Genomic DNA, 17,807 nt, shown 5'->3' on the forward strand with positions numbered 1-17,807 from the left:
CTGTGCTTCCCAGATGGTGTTTGTCAGTTTGTAGAAAGGGAAATGAGACGGACAGACAGATTGGTGTGAGCAGGAGATGCACACAAAAATGGGAGGAGGAGGAGATGTGTGGAATATATGTGTCAAACACAACTCAAATCAAATCACATGAAAAAAGCGTAACAGACTGTAAGTACATATGACCGGGATCTCCTCCCAAACCACAGCATTGATTGCAGCCAAATTTGGCACACAAACAGCAAACTCCACGAGTATCAGCACTGTATGGTTTATAACCTCGTTGCCATAATAGGAGTGGAGATATGGGCAAACACGTGTTTCTTCATCACATACCATATAGGCTGCCCTGCAAAACAGTTGTGTTGCGGGGGAATATCAGTCTACCTTATTGACCTGCTTTGTAGGGCAATCACAAGTCAGGGGCAGGAAAGTATTTTATAGCCCAACATGTGCGCTGCCCTGAATAATAGGTGTTTAGTGTTGGGGCAGTACTGGGCTACCTTATCGACCTGCTTTGCAGGGCAGCCAACATGCAAGGGCCAAAAAAACAGTTTTCAAGCACATGATTTGTAGGCTGCCAGGTGCAACAGGCATATTGCCCTGCTTTATCAACATGTTTTTCAGGGGCTATATGTGCGGATGGGCACAGCTGTGGGAGGACAGAGGGGGTGGGAAGGAGGGGAGGGGGTGTAGCGAGACGGGAAGAGGAGAGAGGGGGGAGAGGGGCCAGGAAACAGAGGTGGGGGAGATGTTGGAGATGGAGAGAGGTGGAGGAGGGGATGGACAGAGAGGAGAAGCAGATGGACAAAGATAGGGAAATGGCATGATGGACAGAGAGAGAGAGAGAGAGAGAGAGAGAGAGAGAGAGAGAGAGAGAGAGAGAGAGGACGGACAGAGAGATGGGCGTGGAGAGGACGGACAGAGGGGTGGGGGGGCAAAGGGTGGGGGCGGGGGGAAGGGCGAGGGGGGAGGGGCGAGGGGGGAGGGGCGAGGGGGGAGGGGCGAGGGGGGAAGGGCGAGGGGGGAAGGGCGAGGGGGGAGGAAGGGCGAGGGGGGAGGAAGGGCGAGGGGGGGAGGAAGGGCGAGGGGGGAGGAAGGGCGAGGGGGGGAGGAAGGGCGAGGGGGGGAGGAAGGGCGAGGGGGGAGGAAGGGCGAGGGGGGAGGAAGGGCGAGGGGGGGAGGAAGGGCGAGGGGGGGAGGAAGGGCGAGGGGGGGGAGGAAGGGCGAGGGGGGGAGGAAGGGCGAGGGGGGAAGGGGGTCTATGGCGAGGGGGGGTATGGCGAGGGGGGGTATGGCGAGGGGGGGTATGGCGAGGGGGGGTAGGGCGAGGGGGGGTAGGGCGAGGGGGGTAGGGCGAGGGGGGTAGGGCGAGGGGGGTAGGGCGAGGGGGGAAGGGCGAGGGGGGAAGGGCGGGGGGGGGGGGGTAGGGCGAGGGGGAAGGGTTGGGGGGGAAGGGCGGGGGGGGTAGGGCGAGGGGGAAGGGTTGGGGGGAAGGGTTGGGGGGGAAGGGTTGGGAGGAAAGGGTTGGGGGGGAAGGGTTGGGGGGGGAAAGGGTTGGGGGGGAAGGGTTGGGGGGGAAGGGTTGGGGGGGAAGGGTTGGGGGGGAAGGGTTGGGGGGGAAGGGTTGGGGGGGAAGGGTTGGGGGGGAAGGGTTGGGGGGGAAGGGTTGGGGGGGAAGGGTTGGGGGGGAAGGGTTGGGGGGGAAGGGTTGGGGGGGAAGGGTTGGGGGGAAGGGTTGGGGGGGAAGGGTGGGGGGAAGGGTTTGGGGGGAAGGGTTTGGGGGGAAGGGTGGGTGGGATGGACAGATAGAGGAGGAAACAGGAGTTTGATAGAGAATGGTGGAGGAGACAGACAGAGACAGAGAGAAAGAGGAGGAGATGGACAGAGGTAGGGATAGGAGGAGGTGGACGGAGAGAGGGGTTGGGAGGAGGAGACTGACAAGAGAAAAGAGGATGAGATGGTCACAGGAGAGGGGGAAGGGGCAAATGTGATAGGCAGAAATGGACACAGAGAGGTTGTAAGCAGAAAACAGACAGAGGTGCAATGGAGGGAGAGATGGATAGAGAGATAGGGTTGAGTACATACAAAATGGCAACAATACAGCCCCAACAGGGGGAAGGGAGGGAGAGGCACATGGAGGATGAGGAGGTGGAGGGGGAGAGAGACAGGGACGGGGAGGGGGATGGGGATGGGGAGGATGAAGATGAAGAGGGAGGAAATGGACAGTGATAGGTGGAGGGAGGAAATGGATAGATTGGGGAGGGGGGAAGAAGAGATGGGCAGAGATTATGAGGATGATATCATTAAAGGAGGAGGGTGGAGGAGAAGGACAGACAAGTGAGGTGAATTTGTTAATGCCTCTATGGAAATGCATCAGTGTTGATGGTGGTATGTTGATGGCTATTATTTTGAGTTTGTAGTCAATAGCTCTCCACAGTTGAGGGCTGTCTGAAGCATACGTTACTTCCCTTATACTGTATTGACAGCTAGGATTTCTAGTCACTACAATATATGTATACATGGTCCATTTAATATATGTACCACATGTCTGTACATCCCCTCCACCTTCTTTCTTTAATGACCTCATCATCATCCACCAAAACAGTCAATCTCTCTACTTCTTTCCTTTTCCACTACCCCTGCCCCATTCCTGCCCTGCCCTCCATCTAACCTCCCAACTGCTCCTAGCTGCCCTATCCTTTCTCCACCTTGTCCTTGTGCACTGTCGCAGCAGCACTTCACTGTCACCCACCCCTTCCCTGCTATCCCTCCCCCTTCCCACCCCGGTCTCCTCCCTATCCCCACCCAGTTGCCACTCCCATCACGCACTGCTGCTGCTGTTCACAGTGCGGCTTCAGCTGCCAGAGGCTGCAGCCATGTGTGAGAGTTGCGTTTTCGTGGGTGTGTCATCTGTTTTTGACAAAGGCCTTGTCAGTTGGCATCTTATACTGTGACAAGTCTTTTTGTTGTGCCTATCTGCGACTCAGAGACATCTAGTTAGATAAGGCAGGCACGTGCAGAAGAAGTGCCACACCCACTTCAACTCTCTGGCTTCATATCATGCCAAGGCAACCACAGGATATCTACAAATAGGTATAAACAAAATATAGAGTTATTCTAAATGATGGACTCATTTTCAAAAATTCGTATGTAATCAAGTGCAAATCCAAAATGAATAAGCTTTATACCGATGAAAAGAATACATTAGAAAGATTTTGGAGGGCAGTGGTGGGTGGGTGGGCGGTGATGGTTTCAGAAGCAGCCGGTAGAGCTCGCGCGGTATATGGCCGTCATTCTGTATCACTGTCAGTTGAAAGTGAGATGGCAACTGTGGAGCACAAGGTTTTCTGCGTTCTTGAGTTCGCAAAAAGTGAGTTGCAAATTGTAGTACAGCGGGCATTTCATACCAAATTTGGTATTCAACCACCAACTCACAAAACCATTAGCTATTGGTTTAAGCAGTATAAACAGACTGGGAGTGAGTGCAAAGTAAAAAGCACAGGCCGACCACATGTGACAGAGGATGATGTCAGACGGAGTCAAGAAAGTTTTGTGCGCAGTCCCAGTAAGTCTACCAATACGGTCAGTTGAGAACTTGGAATACCCTACCAACTGTATGGAAAGTTCTGAGATGTCATTTGCTGTACAAGCCCTACCGATTACAACTTGTGCAGGCTGTCAACTCCAATGACAAATAGAAGCATCTCACATTTTGTGGTTATGTGCTAGCAAAGATGTTTGGCATACGGCCAAAGGTAGCCACGTTGAACATTTATCACATTTCTAATTATTCAATAATTGTTAAAACTAATTAATTAGAAATTATTAAATTTATTAAACTGATATCAAACATATTGTAAAAAAAATGGAAACTTCTTTTCACAGATATAATGCTTGTTCATTTTGGACTTGAATTTGAATAAATACAAAGTTTTGAAAATGAGTCCATCATTTAGAAAAGCCCTGTATAACAGTCAACAGTCAACAGCGTAGATTGCATATTATTTTTGTTAAGGTGGATAACGTACCTACAGATGTGTTTTTTCATATGCATAATTCTCTTGTGTAAACAGTTTGTAACTGCTACGCTGTGGTCTCGAAAACAGAGAATGGCATATTTTGGATAGGGCACTGCAAAGACAGATTATATTACAGTAAAATCCCCCTTTTACACTTTTCAAGGGAATTTAAAAAAAAAAAGGTGTAAAATGCGGGAAAATGTAAAACATGGGAATTAACATTTTAAGCAGGAAAAGCTATGTATAGGATACCTCCTTGCATTTTTGCACTTTATGTATGAGATATGCACATAACAGGCATCAAAAGACTTATCAGGAACTTGTTTATTATCTAATAAAAACTGCTGAGGTAATTAGAACTGATAACTGTCTGGGAAGTAGTATGTTATAATCGATGTTTCTGAAAGCCTGCAGCTGTCATTCATTATTTAAATAATGAGATCCTGCACTAGCTACGTATTTTTTCATGTTTAACAAGATGCATTTTGAGAAGTTTTTCAGGATGTCGAGGGCAAATGTGTACATTTAGTGGTGTTTGAATATATGTTATTCTGTGCCTGTTGCATTGTATTCAAGGTACTAAGGTTATCAGGAACTGTGCCTCAATTATGTGGAACACCCCCCCCCCCCCCCCCACACACACACACACACACACACACACACACACACACACACACACACACACACACACACACACACACACACACACAGAGAGAGAGAGAGAGAGAGAGAGAGAGAGAGAGAGAGAGAGAGAGAGAGAGAGACAAAATTACTCACACTGCGCTGTGTTTAAACTAAAAACATTTAAGAAACACAAAGTGTTACAAGTGGCCAAATTACGTCATATACGGTTTGACAAAGGTGTCACAATGATCAGAACAATCTCGAAACTGGGTTTACACTCAGTAATTAAAATTTCCGGGCTAAGAGGCCGTGGTCCAATAGTAGAAATACTTCTCCCTGAAGTTTCGTTACCAGCTGCGGGCAACATCATCTGAGGTGAGTCTACAACTGGCTGCTAGGCCGTGGAGGTCCTGTTTATATAGAGCGCGTAGAGGGTGCCACCACTCGTCACATGTTGTCAACAGTAAAACTATCTCTGGCTGGCATCATTACTCTCGATTGAAGGTAATCAATTGTCACATCTTTGGTACAACACGTGACGAGTGGTGGTACCCTCTACGCGCTCTATATAAACAGGACCTCCATGGCCTAGCAGCCAGTCGTAGACTCACCTCAGATGATGTTGCCTGCAGCTGGCAACGAAACGTCAGGGAGAAGTATTTCTACTATTGGACTACAGCCTCTTAGCCCGGAAGTTTTAATTACTGAAGACGCCGGCTGTGAAAGCCTACATGTTACGATGTGTTTGCACTGTTGAGACAGTGGTTGTGATTGATCATGTTATCTTTATTTGAACAACTCTAGTTACTCCCATCAGCCACCACGCCAAGTAGAGCGTGGCAGCGGCGGGAGATAAAGCACAAATTGTTCTAACTTTTAGACATTTACCAGTTGAAACCCACTGAGTAGAGTGCCCTGGTGTCAAGAAACTTCTTAATCGTGCAATATTTGTAAACACTACATTATGCCAGCATCATTTTTTTCTCCACGAACATTTTGTCATGTGTAAATCGCGAGAAAATTATAAATATGCTGATGCAAAATCAGGTGCAAATTAACATTGTGGACATAGGAAATTTGACGGGAACAATAAAAGAATGTCGAAAAAAGTGGGAAAGCATTAATTCCTGGAATGTAAAAGAGGGGTTATACTGTATTTCATTTACAATTACAGAATGGAACAATGAACACTCCACATCTGCACAGAGCTGAGGGGTAAGAGGTGGAGAGAGTGAGGAGGAGGAGGAGGAGGAGATGAACACACACACACACACACACACACACACACACACAACACACACACACACACAGAGAGAGAGAGAGAGGGAGAGGGAGAGGGAGAGGGAGAGGGAGAGGGAGAGGGAGAGGGAGAGGGAGAGGGAGAGGGAGAGGGAGAGGGAGAGGGAGGGGGGCAGCGAGGGCAGGTGGGAGGGGGCAGCGAGGGCAGGTGGGAGGGGGCAGCGAGGGCAGGTGGGAGGGGGCAGCGAGGGCAGGTGGGAGGGGGGCAGCGAGGGCAGGTGGGAGGGGGCAGCGAGGGCAGGTGGGAGGGGGCAGCGAGGGCAGCTGGGAGGGGGCAGCGAGGGCAGGTGGGAGGGGGCAGCGAGGGCAGGTGGGAGGGGGCAGCGAGGGCAGGTGGGAGGGGGCAGCGAGGGCAGGTGGGAGGGGGCAGCGAGGGCAGGTGGGAGGGGGCAGCGAGGGCAGGTGGGAGGGGGCAGCGAGGGCAGGTGGGAGGGGGCAGCGAGGGCAGGTGGGAGGGGGCAGCGAGGGCAGGTGGGAGGGGGCAGCGAGGGCAGGTGGGAGGGGGCAGCGAGGGCAGGTGGGAGGGGGGCAGCGAGGGCAGGTGGGAGGGGGCAGCGAGGGCAGGTGGGAGGGGGCAGCGAGGGCAGGTGGGAGGGGGGCAGCGAGGGCAGGTGGGAGGGGGCAGCGAGGGCAGGTGGGAGGGGGCAGCGAGGGCAGGTGGGAGGGGGCAGCGAGGGCAGGTGGGAGGGGGGCAGCGAGGGCAGGTGGGAGGGGGCAGCGAGGGCAGGTGGGAGGGGGCAGCGAGGGCAGGTGGGAGGGGGCAGCGAGGGCAGGTGGGAGGGGGCAGCGAGGGCAGGTGGGAGGGGGCAGCGAGGGCAGGTGGGAGGGGGCAGCGAGGGCAGGTGGGAGGGGGCAGCGAGGGCAGGTGGGAGGGGGCAGCGAGGGCAGGTGGGAGGGGGCAGCGAGGGCAGGTGGGAGGGGGCAGCGAGGGCAGGTGGGAGGGGGCAGCGAGGGCAGGTGGGAGGGGGCAGCGAGGGCAGGTGGGAGGGGGCAGCGAGGGCAGGTGGGAGGGGGCAGCGAGGGCAGGTGGGAGGGGGCAGCGAGGGCAGGTGGGAGGGGGCAGCGAGGGCAGGTGGGAGGGGGCAGCGAGGGCAGGTGGGAGGGGGCAGCGAGGGCAGGTGGGAGGGGGCAGCGAGGGCAGGTGGGAGGGGGCAGCGAGGGCAGGTGGGAGGGGGCAGCGAGGGCAGGTGGGAGGGGGGCAGCGAGGGCAGGTGGGAGGGGGCAGCGAGGGCAGGTGGGAGGGGGCAGCGAGGGCAGGTGGGAGGGGGCAGCGAGTGCAGGTGGGAGGGGAAGGGGGGAGAGGGGCACGAGGAGATAGCTGGTGAAGGGGAAAAGAGGAGGTGAAAGGAAGGAGGGGGAAACATGCAGGAACCATATGAAGAGTGTAGATAGGTAGAGGGCATATGGACAAGGAAGAAGGTGAGGAGGAGATGGACAGAGGGAGTGTGAGAACAATATGGAAAGAGTAGGGGGGGGGGGTGGAGGATATGGACAGAGACTGGTTGTGGATGACAAGGACAAAGAGAGAGAGGAGGAGGTGGTGAACAGAGAGCTTGGGGACAGGAAGAAGTGGAGACAGAGAAGGTGGCCGGGGGGGGGGGGGGGGGGGGATGTTACAATGTGTGTGTCAAATGCATATGGGGGCAAAACTGCAGAGGAAAAATCAAGACCTCAAAACAAACATTACTTAGTTTGTTAAAAATCATTCATTATTTTTTAATTTATTGCTCAGTATTTTACCTGTTACATTACTGGCTACCTATCTGTCAACATCACTTACATACAAGAAATTAATCCTTCTACTGAGAATCAGTTTACTAAAAATTATTTTAAAAAAAAAACTTACCATCTGGCATAATAATTCCACTTTCTGTTTTCTCTCCAGATCCAGGAAGGACCTTAATTTCACCACTCGGAATTTTAAAAGCAAAGACATCACCAGTGGCAAATCCACAAAACAAAACATGGGCTGCAGGGTGCCATTTCATCCACTACAGGAAAATGAGAAAAATTAATTCTAATGAATTCCACAAAACAATGGAAAATCCAGTATGGAATGTAACGTTAATTTCGTAAAACATAATCTATATGCAAACCAATATTTCATAAAATGATTACATTCAGTCACAGTTAATCACACTTTTTTTTATTTATAGAAACACATTTCAGATCATAATGCCCAACACTATGAAAAAAAAGAAGGAAAGAAAGAACACCATATGGAGCCCACTTTAGTTACAATCAAATAATATTTCACAAAACCCAAAGAAATTCTGGTCATATGTAAAAGCTGTTAGTGTCGCCAATGTTAGTGTAGAGTCACTCGTGACAGACAGAAAATGAAATCAGGGGTAGCAAAACAAAGGCATAGTGCTGAACGCTGTATTCAAAACTTCCTTCGCACAGAAAAACCCACAAGAAGTGCCTCAATCTAATCCTTTTACCATTGAAAAGGTGACTGAAATAAATATCAGAGCCAGTGGTCTTGAGGAACATCTGAAATTGTTAAAATTGCACAAAGCTTCAGAGTCCTGTGGAATCCCCATCAGATTCTATACTGAACTCGCAGTCAAGTTAGCTCATCTTCTAACTATAATCTACTGTACAGAATATTGCGCCCATTGGTTGGAAGAGGGCACATATCACACCCATTTACAAGAAGGGTAGGAGAAGTGATCCACAAAACCACCACCCAATATCCCTGCTATCAATTTGTTGTATAATCTTAGAACATATTGTCAGAACAAATATAATGAGGTGTCTCAATCAGAATGACCTCCTCCATGCCAATGAGCAGGGATTCCGAAAACATTGATCATGTGAAACCCAAATCACCCTTTTCTCACATGAAATAATGGTAGCTTTGGATCATTGTAGTCAGGTAGATGCAGTACTTCTCGATTTTCAAAAAGCATTTGAATCAGTAATACATCTATGCTTCTTGTCAAAAGCAAGATCGTATTGGGTATCAGCTGAAATTTATGATGACTGAGGAGGTCATTGGAGTGTGTGTGTGTTTGTGTGTGTGTGTGTGTGTGTGTGTGTGTGTGTGTGTGTCAGGTTTTGTTGGATGGAGATTCACGGTCAAATGTAGAAGTAACTTCAGGTGTGCCACAGGGAAGTATATTGGGACCCTTGCTGTTCTTGTTTTGTATTAATGCCCTTCTGCACAAAATCAATAACAACACTGAAAGAAACAGCATAATTATTCAGTCAGACCTTGATAAGATTTCAAAGTGGTGGAAAGATTGGCAGCTTGTTTTAAATGTTCAGAAATGCAAAAATGTATATTTAAAAAAAGAGAGAAAATGTAGTATCCTACAATACCAACAATCATAGTTGAATCATCCAACACGTACAAGTAACTGGATATGAAATGGAATGATCACATAGGTTCAGTCGTGAGTAAATCAGGTGGTAGACTTCAGTCTATAGATAGGCTACTGGGGAAGTGCAATCAGTTTACAAAGGAGATTGCTTACACATCATTTGTTCAACCCATTCTAGAATATTGCTCAAGTTTGTGAAACCCATACCAAATACGACTAAAAGGGGATTTTGAACTTATGGTGAAGATGCTGAACTATCAGACTCTTGAAGATAGATGCAGCTTTAACAGGGTGTATACATAGACAAGAAAAAAAATTCCTGGATTTCGAAGTTAAAAATACACTTTCTCCCAGGTAAAAATACACTTTTTCGTGGTAAATGACAGTATACTCTTCCTCGGAACTGTAAAACTTATCAATCCTTTGAATGGTTATGGGTTTATACACTTGCATAGAATTTCCCAGCTCTTAAAAAAAGAAATTAAAAAAACATTTTGGAAAGATTTTTGACGTGCATCAACATATGTGCTGCATATTTTCGTATTAAGAAAGTATAAATTTGAATCCTACCAAACACCGCATGTTAATTTCCGAAGCATTGAAATCGAGATTGAGATGTGCTTTTCCAAGCCAGTCATAGCTCATGTCATGTGATTTTGCCAACCGATGAAAGTGGATATTCAGAGCATATGACAGTGATGTCGTCAGCCAATAGCACTATCACTATTAAGTAATGTGTACACACAAATAGGAAAAATTGGTGGTTTAAATTAATATACATAGTGTTGTTACAATGAAAGCAAAGTTTTCACATATAATGTTGGTCTCTAAGATTAATAAGCTGCAAGAGATGCTTGCACAACAATGTTGATCTTTTTTCTGTGTGTTACACTTTAATATACAGCACACAAATAATCCAGTAAAATTTTTAATAATGACATAAATGTTTGATCTTCTGGGTTCAAAATTTGTCTAAACAATCATCCTCAAAGAGTTGATTTTTAAATGAGAGTCAAATGCTCTGGGATTTAAGAAATTTATTGTACATTCTTGCACATAGTTCATCATGCGTTACAGGACATTTACTTTGAAAGTAACACTTTCAAACAACCATTCGAAATATTTTCCCGCAACCTCTTAGAAATACACTATGTGATCAAAAGCATCCAGACACCTGGCTGAAAATGACTTACAAGTTCATGGCACCCTTCACAGGTAATGCTGGGATTCAATATGGTGTTGGCCCACCCTTAGCCTTGATGACAACTTCCACTCTCAAAGGCATATGTACAATCAGGTGCCGGAAGGTTTCTTGGGGAAATGGCAGCCCATTCTTCATGGAGTGCTGCACTGAGGAGAGGTATCAATAACAGCCGGTGAGGCGTGGCACAAAGTCGGTGTTCCAAAACATCCCGAAGGTGTTCTAGAGGACTCAGGACTCTGTGCAGACCAGCCATCACAGGGATGTTATTGACGTGTAACCACTCTCTACAGGCTGTGCATTATGAATAGGTGCTCAATCACGTTGAAAGATGCAATTGGTATCCCTGAATTGCTCTCAAACAGTGGGAAGCAGAAAGGTGGTTAAAACATCAATGTAGGCCACTGCTCTGATAGTGCTAAGTAAAACAACAAAGGATGCAAGCTTCCTCCATGAAAAACACGACCACACCATTACACATCCACTTCCGAATTTTACTGTTGGCACAGCACACACTGGAAGAGGACATTCACCAGGCATTTGACACACCCGCACCCTGCCATCGGATCGCCATTTTGTGTACCATTATTCATCACTCCACACAATGTTTTCCCACAGTTCACTCGTCCTCCAATATTTACACTTCTTACACCAAGCGATAAGTTGTACATTTACTGCCGTGACATGTGGCTTACAAGTAGTCGCTCTGCCATGAAATCCAAGTTTTACCACCTCCCACCTAACTGTCATAGAACCTGCATGGATCCTGATGCAGTTTGGAATTCCTGTGCGATGGTCTGGATTACAACGCTCTTCAACTGTTGGCGGTCTCTCTCAGTCAATAGACGAGGTCGGCCTATGCTCTTTTGTGCTCTACGTATCCCTTCACGTCTCCACTTCACTATCACATCAGAAACAGTGGAATTAGGGATGTTTAGGAGTGTGGAAATCTCGCGTACAGGTGTATGATACAAGTGACACCCAATCACATGACCACATTCGAAGTCCGTGAGTTCCGCATAGCGCCCCATTCTGCTCTCACATGATGTCTAATGACTACTGAGGTTGCTGATATGGAGTACCTGGCAGCACAATGCATCTATTATAAAAAAGTATGTTTTTGGAGGTGTCTCAACACTTCTGATCACATAGTATAGTTTCGTTTCAGCAGTTTCCAGAGAGCGCAAGATAACAGGCGTCACTGCACTTGCGCAGCTACAATGATGCAGGAAGCCAACTTGTTCGTAGGTGTAAAACATCAAAAGATCTTACATTATGTAATAAAAGAAACTAGACATCACAGAATGCTCCAAGAGCAGTGGAATTTCATGAAGCATACTAAAATTCATAATTCGGCTGTATGTGCAGATTCATATGTTCAGATTCAGATGTAAATTTTCTTGAAATACCAGTACTGTATTCTCATGTTTGTTTCTTTATTATGGCATAATGCCATACACGCTAGAAGATGAAAACACGCACATTAAATACATCATTTCAAATAAATTGACTGCCTCAGTGGAAAAGATTAATAAAAGCCAATTTTTTTTCGCAAACCGACAAAACTAACTTTATTGTTCTGCAAAGAGATTAATGCTTGACTGTCAGAACAATGGAAATAAAATGAAATCTGACACTAATAATATATTTTATTCATCCGTAATTTTGTGAATGTCTTAATTCACTTGATAGCTCCCGGTCACAGGAATTCATTTTGTTTTCATTTAACGTGAGAGCAATAAACGAAGAGAAAACAGGAAACTCACTAAACATAAACACGGGGCATGTGGAGACTATCCACCTACCCACAACAACTCACGCTTCTCTGAGCATCACCCTCGGATCAACGATATTTCTAAACCACAGCAATACTAGATAGTATTACTCACACCTCAAGCATTTGAGATAGGACAGGGAGGGGGGGAACTTTTTCAAAAATATGTTCATTTTATAGCACACAACTTTCTCAACAATGTGATACATAAAGGAGAAGGTAATACATATAAAACAACATACAAGACATGTTATCTGGTCTTAAATATGCCAAAGTGCAGTGTCACGCCTCTTCACACAACATTCTTCTATAGCATCTCTCTGTATTTCGCTCTGTGGAACTCAAACATCTATATTTTGCAATGGATGCCATCAAACTATACTCCAGGGCAGAGGAAATTAAAAGGTCCTGTGAAATTACACTAAAATCCAGACCTTTGTAGCTGCTTACAGGTGTTCATAAATATCAACAGGGACACTTGAAAATGTGTGCCCTGGCCACATAAAAATGTCCTGTGGTGCCTCTCCTGCTCCCAGTCGGCCTGTCTTACATCCAGCCCCTCTTTTCTTCTTTCAAAAAAAACAACCCAACCCTCAGAATTAATATTTGATGGGATTATTTGTAACTGGGAGAACAAGGACTCTTCGGAGAATTTGCACTCTTTATTGCCTATTACCTAATAACTGGCTCTTTTGTGTGACAAAACATTAAATATAGGATACATAAAACCAGTAAAGACAAGAGACAAACAAGACACTACACATTTCTTCAATCCTCAAGTCCAAGCATTTTTTCCTCTCTAACCTTAGTACAGCTTTACATGGCGTGCTTTCCTTTCTGGGAAAGATCCTATTACCTCATCAAAGTTCTTCAAACGTTTTGCTACAAGAAAAAATGAAATGTCGTTGTCTAATACTGAATAAGCTGTTAATATAAATAGTACCCCAAGACTGGTGTGGTTTCTCGACCTGATTACTTGTATTTTGTCACTGTCGGCTAGATAAAATGAAATAGGCCTGTGTAATATTGCAGCAGTTGCAACACACACCAAATAAACGAGACTGTTTTGGCACACGAACCATGGACCTTGCCGTTGGTGGGGAGGCTTGCGTGCCTCAGCGATACAGATGGCCGTACCGTAGGTGCAACCACAACGGAGGGGTATCTGTTGAGAGGCCAGACAAACGTGTGGTTCCTGAAGAGGGGCAGCAGCCTTTTCAGTAGTTGCAGGGGCAACAGTCTGGATGATTGACTGATCTGGCCTTGCAACATTAACCAAAACGGCCTTGCTGTGCTGGTACTGCGAACGGCTGAAAGCAAGGGGAAACTACAGCCGTAATTTTTCCCGAGGACATGCAGCTTTACTGTATGATTAAATGATGATGGCATCCTCTTGGGTAAAATATTCCGGAGGTAAAATAGTCCCCCATTCGGATCTCCGGGCGGGGACTACTCAGGAGGATGTCTTTATCAGGAGAAAGAAAACTGGCGTTCTACGGATCGGAGCGTGGAATGTCAGATCCCTTAATCGGGCAGGTAGGTTAGGGAAATGGATAGGTTAAAGTTAGATATAGTGGGAATTAGTGAAGTTCGGTGGCAGGAGGAACAAGACTTCTGGTCAGGTGAACACTGGGTTATAAACACAAAATCAAATAGGGGTAATGCAGGAGTAGGTTTAATAATTAATAGGAAAATAGGAATGCAGGTAAGCTACTACAAACAGCATAGTGAACGCATTATTGTGGCCAAGATAGATACGAAGCCCACACCTACTACAGTAGTACAAGTTTATATGCCAACTAGCTCTGCAGATGATGAAGAAATTGAAGAAATGTACGATGAAATAAAAGAAATTATTCAGATAGTGAAGGGAGATGAAAATTTAATAGTCATGGGTGACTGGAATTCGGTAGTAGGAAAAGGGAGAGAAGGAAACGTAGTAGGTGAATATGGATTGGGGCTAAGAAATGAAAGAGGAAGCCGCCTAGTAGAATTTTTGCACGGAGCACAACTTAATCATAGCTAACACTTGGTTTAAGAATCATGAAAGAAGGTTGTATACGTGGAAGAACCCTGGAGATACTAAAAGGTATCAGATAGATTATATAATAGTCAGACATAGATTTAGGAACCAGGTTTTAAATTGTAAGACATTTCTAGGGGCAGATGTGGACTCTGACCACAATCTATTGGTTATGACGTGTAGATTAAAACTGAAGAAACTGCAAAAATGTGGGAAATTAAGGAGATGGGACCTGGATAAACTGAAAGAACCAGAGGTTGTACAGAGTTTCAGGGAGAGAATAAGGGAACAATTGACAGGAATAGGGCAAAGAAATACAGTAGAAGAAGAATGGGTAGCTCTGAGGGATGTAGTAGTGAAGGCAGCAGAGGATAAAGTAGGTACAAAGACGAGGGCTGCTAGAAATCCTTGGGTAACAGAAGAAATATTGAATTTAATTGATGAAAGGAGAAAATATAAAAACGCAGTAAATGAAGCAGGCAAAAAGGAATACAAACGTCTCAGAAACAAGATCGACAGAAAGTGCAAAACGGCTAAGCAGGGATGGCTAGAGGACAAATGTAAGGATGTAGAAGCTTATCTCACTAGGGGTAAGATAGATACTGCCTACAGGAAAATTAAAGAGACCTTTGGAGAGAAGAGAACCACGTGTATGAATATCAAGAGCTCAGATGGCAGCCCAGTTCTAAGCAAAGAAGGGAAGGCAGAAAGGTGGAAGGAGTATATAGAGGGTTTATACAAGGGCGAGGTACTTGAGGACAATATTATGGAAATGGAAGAGGATGTAGATGAAGACGAAATGGGAGATACGATACTGCGTGAAGAGTTTGACAGAGCACTGAAAGACCTGAGTCGAAACAAGGCCCCCGGTGTACACAACAGTCCATTAGAACTACTGACGGCCTTGGGACAACCAGTCCTGTCAAAACTCTACCAGCTGGTGAGCAAGATGTATGAGACAGGCGAAATACCCTCAGACTTCAAGAAGAATATAATAATTCCAATCCCAAAGAAAGCAGGTGCTGACAGATGTGAAAATTACCGAACTATCAGTTTAATAAGCCACGGCTGCAAAATACTAACGCGAATTCTTTACAGACGAATGGAAAAACTGGTAGATGCAGACCTCGGGGAGGATCAGTTTGGATTCCGTAGAAATGTTGGAACACGTGAGGCAATACTGACCTTACGACTTATCTTAGAAGAAAGATTAAGAAAAGGCAAACCTACGTTTCTAGCATTTGTAGACTTAGAGAAAGCTTTTGACAATGTTGCCTGGAATACTCTTTTTCAAATTCTAAAGGTGGCAGGGGTAAAATACAGGGAGCGAAAGGCTATTTATAATTTGTACAGAAACCTGATGGCAGTCATAAGAGTCGAGGGGCATGAAAGGGAAGCAGTGGTTGGGAAAGGAGTGAGACAGGGTTGTAGCCTCTCCCCGATGTTATTCAATCTGTATATTGAGCAAGCAGTAAAGGAAACAAAAGAAAAATTTGGAGTAGGTATTAAAATTCATGGAGACGAAGTAAAAACTTTGAGGTTCACCGATGACATTGTAATTCTGTCAGAGACGGCAAAGGACTTGGAAGAGCAGTTGAACGGAATGGACAGTGTCTTGAAAGGAGGATATAAGATGAACATTAACAAAAGCAAAACGAGGATAATGGAATGTAGTCAAATTAAATCGGGTGATGCTGAGGGAATTAGATTAGGAAATGAGACACTTCAAGTAGTAAAGGAGTTTTGCTATTTAGGAAGTAAAATAACTGATGATGGTCGAAGTAGAGAGGATATAAAATGTAGACTGGCAATGGCAAGGAAAGCGTTTCTGAAGAAGAGAAATTTGTTAACATCGAATATAGATTTATGTATCAGGAAGTCGTTTCTGAAAGTATTTGTATGGAGTGTAGCCATGTATGGAAGTGAAACATGGACGATTACTAGTTTGGACAAGAAGAGAATAGAATCTTTCGAAATGTGGTGCTACAGAAGAATACTGAAGATAAGGTGGATAGATCACGTAACTAATGAGGAGGTACTGAATAGGATTGGGGAGAAGAGAAGTTTGTGGCACAACTTGACTAGAAGAAGGGATCGGTTGGTAGGACATGTTTTGAGGCATCAAGGGATCACGAATTTAGCATTGGAGGGCAGCGTGGAGGGTAAAAATCGTAGAGGGAGACCGAGAGATGAGTACACTAAGCGATTCAGAAGGATGTAGATTACAGTAGGTACTGGGAGATGAAGCAGCTTGCACAGGATAGAGTAGCATGGAGAGCTGCATCAAACCAGTCTCAGAACTGAAGACAACAACAACAAGTCATTTTTATAACACGACAGAATACAATTCACGAAGTACCAATGTCAAATGCCTATTAGGCCTACCACAAGCAAAAAGCTTTAGGTTCGGAAATAGTTCTACATTTCATTCATATGCTCCAGCTTCTCAAGCACGAGATTGAAAAGTAGTAGTATGAAATCTTTATAAAAATTCGGAATCGTCATTTTCTTCCATAATTTGTTTGATGTCACCGTTTCTTCTCCTTCCTCATTCTAACAAACAATCGTGTCATCATTAATTCTGTAACTATTCCTACCAGTGCCAAAACTTATTCTCCAGTTAACTTCACTAAACCTGCCACACTCAGCGGTTTAGTTATCCCATGTTTATTTTCCAGTTAGGCGTTACTATAAGTTCGAACAACGCGATTTCCACGCTACGCACAGAATACAACTCAGGTGACTGCTACCAGGGACTGTACAACTGGCCCTTACTAGGGTAGCGGTCTGGCCAAAAATTTTCTGTCAAAATTTCATTTTCTTGGATACAACGAGAGGATAAGTAATCTTTCTTACCTGTTATCCCTGTTAGTTCTTTATTTCCTCTCTGGTAGCCTGAATCTATGGATTTCACTGGTAATTATAACAATGCTGATCATTTGCAAACCCAGTCAACTACATAAACAAAGAGTGATTGGTATTTACCCATTCAGCTTTATCCTAGTCAGTTCGTATAGCCCCACCCCATTCTATCTGTAGGAAAGTTTATTTCTAGATGCAACAGGGATTCCCCTGGCAGAGAAGTGACGTACACTGTGCACACATTCAAAAATCAACCTACGATTCATTCAGAAATAAAAGAATATGTTCATAAACTAACAGGGATGCATTTCAAAATCATATGACTAACCTATACGAACAATGTGTGCACCTGGCTGGCTGCTTGCTGCTACTGCTTATATAGCTAATAGCCGAACTTCTGTAGCCAGAAGCAGGTACTACACATGCGCAACTCAACTGTGCATGCGCATGAGCCTGCTCACAATTGCTCATATGAAACTAATGTAAACAGTTGAGATGTCACACTCATCATAGGAAATTTGTTGTTATGGACCATTGGATAATCTTCCTACTCCTTTGACCCATTTTTCTGTTGGCAGACGCTTGTATGAGCACCGTGTTTTATTGTATATGGCGCATTTCCTTGGCTACTTGAGTTTTATTTTCATTTTTTCACTCTCATTCATGTTTTATTGCT

At 45.5% G+C, this 17,807-nt stretch overlaps 1 protein-coding gene across 1 annotated transcript in view; it reads right to left on the reverse strand.

The window, feature by feature from the left end:
* Nucleotides 1–17,807, reverse strand: part of LOC126336326 (angio-associated migratory cell protein) — a 36,246-nt gene that overhangs the window by 3,926 nt on the left and 14,513 nt on the right. The window contains exon 4 of the mRNA XM_049999888.1: nucleotides 7,789–7,933. Coding sequence (XP_049855845.1) covers nucleotides 7,789–7,933 — 145 coding nt within the window. The remainder of the gene's footprint in view (nucleotides 1–7,788; nucleotides 7,934–17,807) is intronic.

This window comes from Schistocerca gregaria, chromosome 2 (assembly GCF_023897955.1).
Source record: "Schistocerca gregaria isolate iqSchGreg1 chromosome 2, iqSchGreg1.2, whole genome shotgun sequence".
In the NCBI taxonomy this organism is placed as follows: domain Eukaryota; kingdom Metazoa; phylum Arthropoda; class Insecta; order Orthoptera; family Acrididae; genus Schistocerca; species Schistocerca gregaria.